This window comes from Syngnathus scovelli, chromosome 3 (genome assembly GCF_024217435.2).
Source record: "Syngnathus scovelli strain Florida chromosome 3, RoL_Ssco_1.2, whole genome shotgun sequence".
Taxonomy (NCBI): domain Eukaryota; kingdom Metazoa; phylum Chordata; class Actinopteri; order Syngnathiformes; family Syngnathidae; genus Syngnathus; species Syngnathus scovelli.
Window position 1 is genome coordinate 16,481,856 of NC_090849.1, and position 16,298 is coordinate 16,498,153.

The 16,298-nt window shown below is 41.4% G+C and overlaps 1 protein-coding gene across 2 annotated transcripts in view; it reads left to right on the forward strand.

Annotated features, from left to right (window-relative positions):
* The window catches only part of wscd2 (WSC domain containing 2), a 42,511-nt gene that overhangs the window by 13,726 nt on the left and 12,487 nt on the right, over positions 1–16,298 (forward strand). Inside the window, exons 2-4 of one of the 2 annotated variants that reach the window (XM_049762518.2) lie at positions 11,230–11,360; positions 11,432–12,029; positions 15,415–15,529. In XM_049762518.2, the coding sequence (XP_049618475.1) occupies positions 11,648–12,029; positions 15,415–15,529 (497 nt within the window). In that variant the 5' untranslated portion in view covers positions 11,230–11,360; positions 11,432–11,647. Of the gene's footprint in view, positions 1–11,229; positions 12,030–15,414; positions 15,530–16,298 lie in introns of both variants that reach the window. The other variant, XM_049762519.2, reaches the window with a different exon arrangement.

Sequence of the window (16,298 nt, forward strand, 5' to 3'; positions counted from 1 at the left end):
ATGCACGTCAACGATGCTCGAAGATTCGGCCACCTCCTTAAAGACTCTCAAGCCGAGCGGGTGCTCGATCACCTAGGAGCTGGAGCCGTTTTACAGTAGAGGGCCTTCCTTCTGTCCGCTTGCACCAAGGAGCATGGGGCTGTTTTTTTCCTTCTCACATTGGTCAAACTGAGAAGAGGGGGGTGGTGGTCATGTGATACATCTCCCTTTGAGAATTCTTTCTGCTGCAACACTGAGGCTACTCGATTATACTAAGCTGTTTCTGTTCTTAGTAAAGATCCTTTCAGTTATGATTCTGACCAGGAATGTTTGTTGGTCGCTCCTCAAGTGGACAGAAGGATTCTAAGAAATCTTTATATATTGCTACACTTGTCCTTGTTGGTAGTGAGATGAGCACACAATACACGGTGACATTTGTGAAAATGTTGTCCTTCTCCGTCGCTCTCTCTCTCTCGCTCTCTCTCTCTCGTTTGCTCTCTCTCGCTCTTTCAGACAAAAACTGAGCTTCCAAAAGGCTTCTAAATCTTCCAGAATGTCCGTTTATGCTTTCAAAAAAAAAAAAAAAAAAAAAACGTACTTGTGCAAATGATGACATAAGCTGGTCGACAAGGCTTGGCTTTGTGCACCAGCGAACTTGCAATAGTTCTTGTTTGTCAGTGAGTGGGATGGTTGTTCAAACAGATCCGGAGCTTGAGCTGCATTCAAAGATGAGCAGAGAAGTTGAAAAGTACGTAATTGTCTATTTTTTGCCAAGGAATTTTTCAACAACTCTTCCCAAGCCTTCTTGTTGTTTTCACATCTGTTTCAGTAAGGTCGCCCGTTTTTTTTTTTTTTTTTTAAACAATACACAGCAGAGATTACTGTTTGAAAGACAATGCATAAATTACCCATACTGAGACAATGTTGTCTGCAAATCTTTACCACAACATGGAACGTATTATACATGATCTATTTGCTGGTCGAATTTGTCTGCAATGAACGTTTTAACCTCACAATACATAGTTGAAAGGTACCTCCAGAAAGTTCCATTCAGAGGCATTTCCTTTTTCCAACTCTTTCCTTGTCTGCCTGACCAAACAAACATTTGCTGAGACCCTCTGCAATCCCCTCTTAAATCCACTCGAGCAGAGAGGCCTGCCATTTGCAGCATAACTGAGCTGGGAGAATTCACTTTTAATTAATGCCCAGATCCAGTGCGCTTAGTTCAGGTGGGAGAGGAGAGGGGGCAAAAGGTCTCGTTGGATAAAACTGCTAATATTCTGTTTGGCCATGAATGAGGAGCTTTGTTCATGGTGAATAGCGGAAGACATCATTTGATCTCCCACTGATGGTGCCTCGGCTGCAGAATAATTGCTTCTTTTATAAAGCCGTTTAAGAGGCTCGATTCAAGTGATTGTTTGTCAAATGGGCATCGATGTGGATCGAGGGCAGGGAGGTGTGGCAGTCACTCAAGGGGCATGAAACCCTGGAAGAGCCTATTTTAACTTTCTCTTGCTGCTTTGTGTGTCATTAGCAAGGATAGGTTCTCCTGCTGATGCTATTTTTTGGGAACTGATAACTTCTATTTTTTTTTAACTTGCCTTTTTTTTTTTTTTTTTTCCTGTGGCCCGATTGAACTTTGCGCCTGCAGGCACAAAGAAGCTATTATATTGTCCATGTCGGTTACAAATTACTGTTTAATGGAGAGGCATCCTGACCGTCAATCACTCTATTACAAAGCGGTAGCTTAATGCTTCTGTGCAGCGGTCAAAGAGGGGGATTAGATTATTTTTAGAGCCTTTAACTTAGTACCTCTTTCAGTGTAAAAGGTCACCACCGATCTTAATGGACCATTGAGTATTATCAGGATTACAATGAGCTCTTCTTCGTGCCATACCGGGTTTAATTTCTGAGCTTGCTAGACTGAGTTTAAATTGTCTTTCTGTGATTTGTTCATCCTCTGCAATGCAAAAATGTACGGATATTTGAATTACCCTAAGGCTTTGTGGATTCAACACTGGAATCATTGTAGGACCACGAGAGAATTTCTAAATGAATTTGTGTGTGGTTTCCCAAAAGTTGCAAAAGAAAACAGTTACGAGAACGGTTCATCTGTTGCATTATTACCGTAAACTGCCAGACTGGCAACAGTGTCAAAGAGCAGGACAGAAAAGCCTTTTGTTTTTCCTCCATATGGTTAGGACTCAACTTTGCTTGCAGGCTCTTACTATAAAACAAGAGTGGAGCCACTTTTAAGTTTAACACCGTGGTGTCGAGTGTATCGACACAAGACAGCAAAAATGTTTCATTGTGCTTGTTTATTTTGTCAGTATCCGTGTGAGCACGCCCATTTTAAGCAGCCTCTGCAGGATTAGCTCTACAGTTGCTGAAGAAGTTACGAGAATATTTTTAGGAGTTTTGATCTCAGGTTTTGGAGCGCAAACTATGTCAGAAACTCCTGGGACGAAACATCTCTGTGGTTTGTGATGTTGGCATTCAGCTCGATTGTTGAGTCCTTTGTGAAAACGTGTAAATATGTGATGTTTTACTCACAGATTGGGCTATTTCCTTTTCTTTGCTTTCGGGAGCACAACTGTCAGAATCAGGTAGTTCAGATAATGTGTTACAATCACAACCCTCGATGGGATTTTTATCGTACTTGCACAATTGTGTACATTGAACACACATGCACTCGTGGAGCGTGGTGGATCTTTAATCTGAAATAAATCAAAAATGCAAAACGGCACACTTCAAATATTGCCCCATTTAGCTCTCAGCAATCAAGTCATTCAGTTGGCGGTAATGTGACAAACGGAACTATTTATGTGTTTGGTATAGAAGATGAAAGGGATATTCTACTGTTGAATAACAATTACCATGACAGACTCTGGAGTGGAGGTGCATGCAGCAAACGTTTTCTTAATCTTCGGTTTGCGAGTCAGATTTAATGAATAAGCGCAAAAGCACATCAAAGCTTGGAAAAAAAGCTTTTTACAATGTGTCACCATACAGAAATTCTTGCAAAATCATTGACTGATGTGTTTCCTTTTGAGTAGCCACCAACAATTAAGCATATCAGGCATCAAGCCAAACCCTAATGGAGGCACACACTGAGATCAACCATTTGTTTAATTAAAGTGACTTGCACGAACGAGGGCAGCCAAAAGTGGAGCTCAAAAACTGTACCTTGGTGATATTTCCCATAAAGACACATTGGCATTGCGATCGTGTTGTTGTGGGAAGCAGCCATGTTCCCACTTCCCGTTTCAGGGGTCAGGCACTCCGTCGAGCAACCATCTGCGCTCAGTGAGCCACTTGAGCACACGCTTGGCATCCAGCTGTTTGCTCACGTTTTATTTTGACATTTGCAACGGCTGTCTCTTGTTTGGAACGCAAAGTGCTTTGTCTTACCGGAACCACAGTTCTGTTTTAGATTGCTCGGCTGTGACGCCAAGTTAGTGTTACAAGCTCATGGGACACACAAATAATACAAAATGAGCTAAATTAAATCATTGTGTGGTGCTTTTGATGATGAATCAAATTTTCTGCATTTGAATGTGAACATAAACGCCACACTAAACGCCTACACACGTAGGAATGTGATCTTCATTGTTATTTGATTTGAGAAAACATGCTTATGTGCATTGACTGGCCAAACATTGGCTCAGAATGGAAAGACAGTCCCCAGGGTGAGGAAAAGGGTCAGGTCTGTGGAAGCTGCACTTTTAACTCTTCTACTGCTGGGGTGCTGAAGACACACTATATGCCACAGTCATTCATCACCCGCCTATGTGTTGCGGCCTGTCTAGCCGATATCTCTCACCTCAAAAGATTCTCATCATAGCTGCGTAACTGCGTGTGAAGCCGCTGATGAATTGAAAAGAAGAGGAACATAGTATGCAAACTGCTCATTACGTTACTTCAATATATACCGTATTTTCTGGACTATAAGGCGCACCTAAAAACCTAAAATTTTCTCAAAAGCCGACAGTGCGCCTTATAGTCCGGTGCGCCTTAGTATGTATGGGCCAAATTCCTACATTTAAACTGGCCCAAAGCATTGTGTCATGAAATCCATCATAAGTGGCCCACTGAAGACTATGAATCATGAATCAAAAAGACTATGGATCATTATTTTGTGATTATAATAGAATTTGTTGCATCTGAAGTTGAAATAAAAAAGATAAAATGGAGAATGATTTGATTTGGATTAAAGATCTGACATGATGCATTAATGGTGCGCCTTATAGTCCGGTGCGCCTTATATAAGGCCAAAAATTTTAAATGGGCCATTCATTGAAGGTGCGCCTTATAGTCCGGTGTGCCTTATAGTCCGGAAAATACGGTAACCTAAAGAAATTGAGAAGATGAGTAAAGGTGGACTATCAATTCAAGCCATAGGCCAAAAATTTGCTCTGAAGAAGAAAAAAAAACACTGATGCACTAAGTAACAGCTGTCAAATAGAAAATAGCTGACAACAGAAACATTTTGCTCTAAAGTAAGACTCCTACAACAATCCTCACAAACAACCTCCGGAGAGTGAAAATAGGCAAGCAAAACCAGACTTTCTGTTCCAATACTTGTGCTTACATAAAATGAGGTGCTTCGATTGTATATCATCTAATACAGATGTGTAGCTATACCAGGGCAATAAAAATTGAAAGAATCTCCTGTGGCATTCTCATCTTTTTATATTAACCTCAAAGTTTCTTAGTCTACAGCAAGATTTATGAAATTGTCCTCACTGTAAATAAAATGTAGAAGGGGAGTGTAGATGCTCTCAAGAGATCTTGCAACTTCAACCAAATGTAAAATATTTTAGAATAGGGAAAATCAGCTGGCGTGATGTTTGCTCAGGGGGGTTTGAGGGAAGAATTCCATTTTGGTAGCAAAAAAAACAAAAAGAATAGTAGGGAATTTGACAACATCTGTAGATACTTATCCAGCTGGCTAGTTATAGTCAGCAAGAGATCTTTATTTTAAAATCAAAAGAATTTTCCAGGGCAAATGAAAATGTTCATCAGAGGCTTTTCTCTTACATATCACGTATTCATTGTACAATATTTTCATGCAATATTATATATATTTTTTATTTTCACCCTGTTAATCTCTGGCCTGTCTGTGTTGTCAGGCCCAGTTGTGCTCAGTGCTCAGTTGTCAAACTTGCAAGACACAAATGTACATTTTGATCACATTTTCATCGAGATGCCGTCACTCACGCAAGTGATATTGTGTTCCTGCGAACACCAGATGAGGTGTTGATCTGTTGAGCTGTCTTGCACAACTCAACTCTCTATTCAACAATGAGTCCCGAGACGGATACGAATAATGTTTATGGCTTGACTCATGGAACCATTTGCCTGCAGCGAGAGCTGAGCTGAGTTGGCTGTCAGCCCGCTCACCAAAGATGAACTTTGACGTGAGCTCCCCTAAATCCTCTATGATTAAATATTTGCTGGCTCATTTAATATGAATGCGAATAAATGGTCATGCAGTGGGTTCATGTCCGTTCCGCCGCAGTAATTGCCATGATTTGACAAAAAGACCTCCATGGCACCTCGTCCTTTTCATTTCCTCCCTCTCGCTCTTCCGGAGTTGTTGTCGTCAAAAGTCATGACTTATTTTTAGTTGCCACTTTTCTGGACTAATTGAATAGAATTAATATGTGACAGGTTCATAGAATATATGCATCTAGTAGAAATATGTGGGGCTTTAAAAAAAATGACAAAGAAGCACAGGCAGATAATTTCATGATTGATCATGTCCTTGACGGTTCTCCACTCTCCTCGCCATTGACAAAGCCCAGAAAGTATTTGAATACATTAAAGTGTGCCACAGTATTCCCGAAGGACACTATCGTCTTACTTCGAGGGGACGCTGACTTTTTCTAGCAATGGCAGTGTTGTGATGTTTAACCTTCATTATAAAATGTACCTGCTTCTTTTCGGACGATGTCATTTGCAGTAATATTGAGGCCAGTTGTACATTCTTCCATATATGATAATAAACTGAGAGAGACGGGAAGACAAGAAAAGCAAATACTGACGTCACAGATATGCACAGTAAAGGCGGTTTGTTCCGAAGATTCATTCAACAAAACGTATTAAAGTGAGGGTGAATGCAAAAAGTCGGGAACTAAAAAAAAAAAAATATTCAATTAAATCAAGACAAAAGCGCAATGCTTATAAATAACAAAGAGAACAAAAAACTAAGAGGAAAAGGAGGCAAAGCCACAGTTGATAACATTAAAGATCAGGAAAATCAGAGTGGTATTTTTATACAATGTGCAGAATTAGGAAACTAATGGAACTAATTCTACCCTAGGACACACAGAGGGAAAACATTGGGAGGGTAGTGCTAGACAATGAAATTGATCCGCCGCCTTTCTGCGGCTTCAGCTGCACGTAAATAGCCAGCGGAGAGTATTCAGAAGCAGGTGCAATGCCCAAGACTTTGCACACCGATGCTCACCGCGGAAACTGGACAAATAAAACCACAAGCAGGCACAAACACAGCAACATGATCAAATTGGAAATTTGAATACAAGCAGTTTCCCCTTTGTGCCGAGAACGTTTTTTTTTTCAAGCACTGTCAGTGCAATACATCAAATCCAAATCCTTCAAACACCAAAGTTCTACATAAAGCTTGCTTGCATTGTTTTTAATAAATCCTCATCACATTTTTTTGCTTGATTGATAGTATAGTTTGCCTGCTGCTGTTAACAGTTTCAACTCATAATGAATTACAACTACAAAAAGTTTGGTTGCTTGCTGATGATATCATTTTGTATTTAAAGTCACACTTGTTGCAATGTTTTAGCTGCTCCTGATAACTGTACTATTTCTGGTCATTATAATTATGAGGTGGAATTTTCATACCGTTTCATCTGTAATTGGGAGTGAAGGGGAGTTAATGTTGAGCATAGAAATCATAACCAATGGCAATCACACGGTTGAGGGATTTGAGTCCATCGAGGAACCACCATTAACTCCATTACACAACCCTGAGGGACATGATTGTTGACGCTGCGAGGTATGCATGGGGATACAAAAATCTCCAGTTGCAAAAGGTTGAAGTGAAAATGATTTATTGTATCCAAAAGTGCTACTCCTTGTGATAACAAATTCCTAGTCGCTACTATATAGCCGAGACGGTGATAACACATGGCGCTGTCAATGTAAATGCACTTATGCGTTCAAACTGGCCGGAGGAATTGTAGGCACAATTGAGACACAGCAGCGGCCTCATCTGAAGTCAAATTTAATTTTATTTTTCAAAATGTGGGATTATGAAATCCGAGCAGTAATGTAACTGCGTGTGGCCTTGTTGCACAGGGTGAGAAGGAAAGTGAATAGCAGTCCTCTGTCTATCCATTTATTTTATTTTTTTACCAGACATGGGTTTTTAACCCAAGCTCTTTATCCTTGCTGAGCAATTCCTCATGAAAGCAACCTGAAACGTAAAGCAAAATTCTTGACCAGCAGGCTGCTATAAATTTCTAAATAGTGTTTCTGAGCGCATGATGAGCTGCAACATTTGCTTGCATATTTCATTCATGCCTTCGAAACGAAGGCCCCCACACTGAGCTGTGATTCAGTTTCTCCAAGACAAACAAATTATAGGATTTGCAACAATGGCTTACCGTTGAGCTAGTTAGTCTTGCAATATGAATCATCTTGAAATATGAATCATTTGTACTCCGTGGGCAAAGTACTGACACAAGGTTGAAAAACTGCCATGGCTACGGAAAGTGTGTAGGAGTTTGTTTGCAAACTGTTTCTACGGCTGTATTCTATATGTAAATTCATTGCATTGTTGGCGATTCACTGGCTCAAAGGTTTTTTTTCACGTGGAATAGGTACATAAACCTTTCAGATAATGATTTGAAGGATGATATACTGGTTTTATTCATTTAATGGCAGAGGGCAAGATAAGATCAATACTTTGCATGTCTGTTGGATATATCTCAAGCCGGCTGCAAGACAAAGTTTGCACCAGCGACACTAATATGTGTGTTTGTTTTTTTGTTTTTGTTTTTTACCCGAGTTCTTACGAGGATTAAACATACAATGATTAATGAGAGGTGGGGGACATCACTTTCACACTGTTTGTTAGCAGGCTTTGGATAGAAACTGGCTGAAGCTAGTTTTAGTCAGAACTATGTCATTATTTTGAGAAAAATGTAGGCGTACTTGTAACAGATGTTTTTTTTTTCCTGTAAAGCCGCCATCTATGTTTACAGCTTTTAATGACGATGGTGGTCCCACGCGGGCCAGCACGCCATTGTCGCTACATCACAAATGTGTTTATGCCCGTGTGCGAGCTATAAAGCTAACAAGACATCTCTGTATACAACTTTGATCAACAGAGGTGGTCCCATGTGATCCAACCACCTACAGACTCAAACACGCACTGCCACCATCCTCATAGGTTGCGTGCAGTACCACTCAACAGCCAGCAAACGATGATCTCTGGTGTTAGTCAGTTGTGTTTTCTAAAGTCCAGAGTCAATGCAGCTATCTTCCAGGAAATTCTGCATCACTTCATGCCTCTGCTTAAAACCTATACGGAGATGCTGCTTTTATTTTCCAGCAAGAATGTGAACACATCTAATGACCAGGGTGTTAGTGTGCTTGAGTTGCTGAGCTAAAGTAAAGGCCATGCAGAATGTATAGGGTAGACTGTCAAGAAAAAGATGAGAGACCCAACATTGCAGATGACCTAAAGGCAGCTATTAAAGCAACCTGGGCTCCCATTACACCTACGCAGTGCCACATGCTGATCGCCTCCATGCCATAGCGCATTGATGCAATATATCATACAGACGAAGTGCAAAGAAATGAACATACTTCTCAGAAACCTGATATTTGGGCTTCGAGCATCCCTTTTTATTTTTGAGACACTATTTTTCTTAATCATTATCTCTAAAGCATTATCATCATTGCAAGAATAAAAGCTTGTGATATTTCACTCTACATGATCTAACATGTTCACGTAATAATTGACAAAAATGTTTAACTTTTTCACATTATTTATTTATTTATTTATTTATTTATTTATTTATTTATTTATTTATTTATTTATTTATTTATTTATTTATTCCTAATTATAGACATTATGGGGGTCCTGTACCTGTAATTTGTAGGCTACCCCAAAGTAAGGGCTGCAGGGAAATTTGGGGCAAATTCACAATTAACCCCAAAGGTTAGCATATAGACTGGCCCTGTCCAGTTTGTGCCTTAGAGCCTCAACCGAAGCGGTGCATTTCTTCGCCATTTCACTCCCTTTCTTATGAACAAATGAGTCTCTAATGGACATTTTATATCCTACTGCCCTGACCCCATTTAAGTGATTCAGTGATGCAGTGACCTGTGACTCTCATCATTTTTAAGTTCAACATTTAGTGTTTGGCATTTTGGAAATTAATTTGACCCGGGAGACGATATTTGGTCAGAGTGAGCCCAATTAAAAGGCAGACATTTGTAATCAAAATCCTTGTATGAAAGTCATCCGTAAGGACACGCAAGTAAAGTTTAGTCACTTAGCAGTCAAACAGGGTGAGGGGTGTCTTTGCAGAGCGCTGCTTAGCAGAGGGTAAAATGGCTGTGCGGGTGGGGGCGACGGCGGGCCAATGCCAGCTAGGTCTCGGGTGACAAGCACTCTGCAGTTTTGTCCTGTTGGCAGACGGGAGTCACTAAGTTGTGTGTCCCCTTGAATACTCTGGAAAACTCTCAGCGGAGCGTTGTGTTACACCTACCAATTATCGCCTCCCGGAGTCCTCTCAGAACAGAGGACTTCTTTGAGGGAGGCTGCGGGATTTACACCCAAATGCACAAATCTGTCTATAATAGTTACGTATAAGATAACCTTTATTAGTCTAATGGGGAATAACATTCCAAATGTGGTTGTGGCAGTAGCCTATCCATAAGGACTTGAGCTTTGCACTTTGAAGAAATGCTGGTCTGCATTCTGACTACTGACGGGGGTGTCCTTGAGCTCAGCTCGGGGATGCAGTCACCTTCCGTGCGCCCCATCACTCTCACATCTCTCCTTGCATGCGCCTGTGTGTTCCGGTTCTCAATGTGCTGTGCAACAAAAATATACACAGCCAGTCGAATTTCCCCCTGAAGGGATCATAACGAGTATGCATCCATCCATTTTCTCTATCCTTTATCCTGTTGAGGGTTGTGGGGAGCGGGAGCCTATCCCATCTGACCTGGGGCAATCAGATTGATTCCAGTCAATCACAGACAGCAGAAATGACCGTAGCATTTCAAACTCTAGCATACAGCGTCTCATAAATTTATATTATTTTTTCCAAATGTGACCTTGCTCTGTTGATTGTTTCATTTGAAATCCATTGTGCTGTGTAAAATGTCTCTGGACAAAATCATAAAAACTCAGTGTCACTGTCTAAATAAATACGTCTGGACATAACTGTGAATTGTGTTGTTCAACCTTGAAGGTGCTTTAACAAAGTTGTCTTGAGTGTTCTGCCATGGAAATAAAATAAGCAAGTCATTCACACGCTGATCACAATCAAATTTGAGTTCAGTCTCTTACTCAAGGCTACTTGAAAAAGACTGGAGAGGATCGGCAGCCTTAGCCTTGCTGCCCCGGCCGCATCAATTAAATTATTTTTCCCTTTTAATGTCTCAGAAGAGTCAACAAAAGTTCAAGTGATCCAACATCTCAGAGCAAATCTCGCTTTTTTTTTTTCCACTCGCAACTCCCACTCCACCACTACAGAGATGTTACACTTGCTTAATTAGTAGCTTTGCTTGTTGTCAAAAGATGTTCTAATAGATTGAGTTGAATCATACACGTTGTTCTTTTATTTGAAATTTGCAGCGTTTCACAACACTGCAGAGTCTTTGTTACTCAAATGTTGTCAACGCTTCTCCAGCCTCTGAACATGATCATCACCTCGCCATCTTGACTGAGAATGTTTTTCATTTTTATGCAGTCCCACTCCCAAAAGACATTAGTGTAAGTGCCAAAGGGTAGAGTTTTGTTTTTGTTTTTTTCCCTTCCGGCTTAACCCAGTTTATGCAAGACAAAGTACTTGTACAACTCCTTGAAGTGAAGCTTTCTGCTTTTTTGAATAATAACATAGTTTCACCGTTTTTTAATTGCTTACTTTTTCTATTGTGTTTTCAGCAGAGGCTGACGGGAGTCATTTGGTGTTGCTCATGCGAAAAAGCCCACTCCGCTCCACTTATTTCTCAATTTTTGTGTCCTTTCTGCAGGTGGTTAGTCACGCCATGACTCCCTTGGATCCCCGTGAAGAACCATCCACTCAAAGGTGAAAGGATTTCGACCTGACCACTAAATAAAACCCTCTTCTTTCTGTGGACCGATAACTGTCTCAGAAGCCGTGGTGAGTGATCATCTTTCACTCTTTTCATTCTGGATGGACGGAGTGAGCACTCTGGGTTTTGCTGTCAACAGGAACCAGCAGACACTCTTACTCGCTTGAACACACATGCCTGGCAGGTGTAAGGTGTCTGAAGACGCACAGACGGACTTATTCATGCCGTCGTGTGGATGACCTGATTAACACATCAAAACGATTTTTATTTGGACTTTTGTTCGTCAACGGGAGTCTTTTAGCTTTATGAGTGTTCATCACTGGGCTGACGTGCTCCAGTGGCAGGGTGAGCCAGCATGGCCAAACCTCTGCTGAAGATTCAGCGTTATTTCCGCAGGAAACCTATCCGCTTCTTCACCCTTAGCTTGCTCTACCTGACTGCCGGAAGCCTCGTCTTCCTGCACGCCGGCATCGGTGGCGACAGCTGTTGCGGGAAGCGAGGCATGCCTATATACACTGTGGTGGCCTCGGAGACGGGCGGCCAGATCACATCGTCGGACGGCGGAGGGCTGGGCATCATGCGGGTATTTAAGGAGGCTCATAGGCCCGGACGAGGTTACGCCCCCATGTGGAAAAAAAAGGCAGGGCAGATAAAAGAGGGCAAATCTGGGGACTACACCAACAAGCGGAGCCATGCGGTGAAAGGCCGCAATGCAAAAGAGGCAGATGACGCACGAGGTGGGTTGCACGCAAACATATTATAGTCACATGCACACACAATAGATCTCCCGTCTTGCAGTGTTTCATATTTCACATGGCGTGTATCCTTTCTGGCAGGCGGAATTAATTAACAGAAATCAAACTAATACAGCGCTTTTCACAACGGAGGCCGTAAATCACATTTACTCACTCACGAGCCCAATTTGAAAAAGGCAAATCATCACAATGCGCTAATTATTGCATGGAAATTATTGTAATCGGGGAAGTTATTGTAAGCATTTCAATAATAATTCCATCTCGTGTTTGTGTTGTGAAGTTACTAATTACATTTTCGGACTAATTATGAAACGACTCAGCATTTTTAATATTCTTATGTATTATACATATCCAGTTGCAAACACACTGGCAGCCTCCAACGTGATACTGTATGCTAATGCAACATTGATCCGAAGTAATCTCTGATTTCAAAAATGATAATGATTCAACATTTGCTGCCATGCCGTAAGTCGGCCGGCATCATGAGGATGATTAAGTCCTCATTTGGGAAAACCACTTGAGAGTTCTCCTCCGCCGTGCTTCCTTCAGCTGCGCTGTGCGCTGCTACGCAGACAGCTGAAGAATCACAACATCTAAATAACTTAATAGCAAGGTTCACAGCGTCTTTATAAACTTGGTGACTACAAATTCCCCTCGCTACGGCACTTGTAAAAACCCGTAGTATTGTATAGCATTCAAAGTCTTTAAAAGGTTTATTTTAGGAGGCAAGCGTCCTTTCTGGCTCAATAATCCCCATTTAATAACATCAATATCCTGGAAACGCCCGTTAGTGTGTCATTTAACTTAACTGGAGGGTAATTTAGCTGATCCCATCATCTCACTCATGTCTGCCAGATCAAAATTATGTATGCTGTGGTATAGATTGAGTAAATATTATTAATGGGCCTTTCGTAATGCTTCCGGGTGCTGCCTTTATTTAACCAAGGTGCATATTTTTAATTAGAAATACGTTTCAGCACAATACCAATCAAAATTGTCATACACGGGTTAATTGCAGCATCTTTACTATAGTGGAAGAGCATTTCATTGTTCTGCCTGCCACGAGATGCTGCTGGCGTTCGTATATGAAAAGAAACATTCAGCAAAGAAATTCAGTGAAGCTGGATTATTTCGGAAAAGGGCCCATTAATGTTTCACTGCGCAGCGGGTGGCAATCACTTGCCGTGTTATGCAGGATGGAAGGATGGATTGATATTATTATTACTATTATTATTAACACCAACTGTCATGTATACACACTCACATCATGGCTAATTAGAAAAAATGTCATCCTGCCTTAGAAGGGTAATATTTTCCAATAACAATTGCAAAGCAAATTGCAGCATATTCATCTCTGAATTGCAGCAGGATGGAAGTTTGAAAGCCGACTCGACGAGATTAAAAAATACGCATGACTTGTGTGACAAAACAGACAATAAATACAGCACATGATGACACAATCTGAGTTTATCTATTCTCATTCCATAATGGCTAATAATATAAGATTGCTGACAAAATTGTTAATAAAGCACCTCGGTCCCCTTCCATCACTGCTGTTAAAAGCGTGTAGACCCACCAAAGCACTGCGGTGCCGCCATTAGCATTCAGCAACATAACTAACCTCTCCAGCTGAAAGTCATTTTCTGTAGGACAATGAGAAAATGGCTGTATTTTGAATTGTATAAAGTGCACGCTCATTTTATCACTTCAAGTCACTCCAGACTCCCCTCAACTTCCACTGAGCGGAAGATAACACGCTCTCTTTTGTGTATTTCTATTTATTCATTCGCAGCATCTTTAAAATAGATATCAAGAAGCGTGTATTTCCCCCCCGTGCGCCATTGTGATGTGTGGCTTTCACGTTTGCCCCTGTTAACGGCACAGGCAGACAGAACATTATTATGATTGAATAACATGGCAGGATTCAAATAGACAAACGATGGCAGTCTAAATGTGGCGCCTGCTTTGTTGAGGTGAGACTCGCGTGAGACCTTTGTCAGGCGGGGGAGGGAGGATCAGGCTGCTGGAGGACATAAAAATGTTATTCCACTACAAAAGCTTTGCTCAATTTTGTAAGCCACCACTCAGACTATATATCATTATTTAATATGCCAGCAGGGAAGGAAGGTCTTTTTCGCCACAGGAAGGAAGGCCTTGGAAACCAACATATTTACACTATACATACATCGAAGCTTCAGGTTATCTGATTAAACCAAGGTCTTTTGGATCCGCCGCCCTTGTCCTTTTCCCCGCAAATTTCAAATCTTGTAGGGCTGCAGCCGAACGTGATGATGGAGTACTTAGCAGCTTGAATGCATTGGCTTGCTCTCATCGTTTTACATCCAGACCCTCTCATTACTCCGTAACCATCTTCAAAATCCTGTTATGCCGGAGTTAAGAGACTTTTAGCCTCCTCTCACTCTGACTGCACCCATTCTCACTGGCTCGGAATCTCATTTGGAGGCGAATATTGCAGCTCGGGCTATCGCCCCAGCACACATGAACACATTTGCACGGCACGGCACAATCGCACAGGATGTAAGGTGCAAACAGGAGTAGGGTGACGTGCGTGGGGAGAGGCGGAAGGCAAAAACTGAATATAGCTGGATTAAGTTGACATTTGAAGGAAGGTGTCGCTAGAGTGAGGCCATAGTGGAGAAACAGCATGAAGTATAATATCAGGTTGCATCCTGATGCAATTTGACTATTTGGTTAACAACAGATTTTTTTATCCTATAATCCGCCGTATTTAATTTTTTTTAATCTGAACAGTAGTCACTAGGAAGATTACAGGCTGGTTGCATCGCATGCGGCTTAAATACGGAGCTTAAGACCACAACAATTAAAGTAATGCAGGAAGCAAGACAATGGTGGGCCATTTAGCTATTAGTAGCGGCTCAAAGCGGTAATGGCACATCACAGATGGCAAAGGGATTGTTTGCTGAAGATTCAGCTGAGCTCTGCTGGTCTGGTGGCTGGAGAAGAAGCCAGAAGTTCAATGCAGCTCGATTCCCCATCGCCCTCATTCCTTGCTTAAACACACACACACACGCACACACACACACGCGCGCTCGCACGCGCTTTCTACAAATGCAGAGATGAGCCACTACAGTTGCTGGCCACTAGAAGGGGATGTGTGCCTTTATAAATAAATAAAGATTGTGCCCCAGTTTGAACTCCTCTCCTGCTCACTAAATACTGCACACGTGAAGTCAAAGAAAACGGTCTGTTTTTCAAAGCTAGAGTCAATTCTTCTGCCAGAAATAACATGTGCAAGGTACATACTGCATTAGCCCATGTGTTCATTCAAAGTGTCTTTTACTAACTAATTTAACCTTCTATCTTTTTTCTTTTATGTTATCTACAGCAAAGTATCTTGGCTGCTACGTTGACTCGACACAAAAGCGGGCACTAAAAGGAGTTTCATTTTTTGATTACAAAAAAATGACTGTATTCCGTTGCCAGGACAACTGTGCCGAAAGGTATGAAATACAACAACAAGAAATAAAGACACTTTCGTTGCTTCTTCCAATCTTGTCAGACTGAGATACAAATTAAAATGGCTTGTCCAGATGATGTGATGTAAATTCACGCAGGTTGATTAAAAGGCTCTCCCTCATTAGAGGTGCTGGATACATGTACGCTTGTAAATAGCAGCTACTGAACAGCATGCCCAGGTGTCTGAGGACGAAACTGTACTTCTGAGGTTCATGCAGCAACCTATCAAATAATGTAAGACATTCGATGCCCTCCTGCAATCTAATGAGCTTCAGATCCAGAGCTGTTAGCTCAATTTATGACTGTGGATTATTAATAATTAGTTTACTTTATACGTATGTACTATAGATTGATGAGGCCTCTGAGATTAGAGTTGCGCATTTCTCCAACTGAAAAGGCAGTGCAGCTGTACCTAATGAAATGACCCGTGAGCATATATATTGTTAAGCACCCGCTTTCAAAGCTTCACTCTCGTACTTGTGTTTGTGTGCCTGTTGGCAGAAAGGCTTTTTGTTTATGAGAGGCCTGAGAGTGAGTGTGCACAAAGCTCCATGAAGAAATGTTTTTCTGACTTTTGGTGGAGATGAAATTGACTAGCCAAGCCCGAACCTCACTCTCCATCACCTTTGTGATGATTTAGTCTCTCTCAACTGGAAAAATACCTGCAGCCAGCTTTCGTAAATGTGCGGAAAGAATTTGTCATTAAATGTTGATCTGTTGGCCAAATTCATTTTTGCTCAAATGCACTTGAGT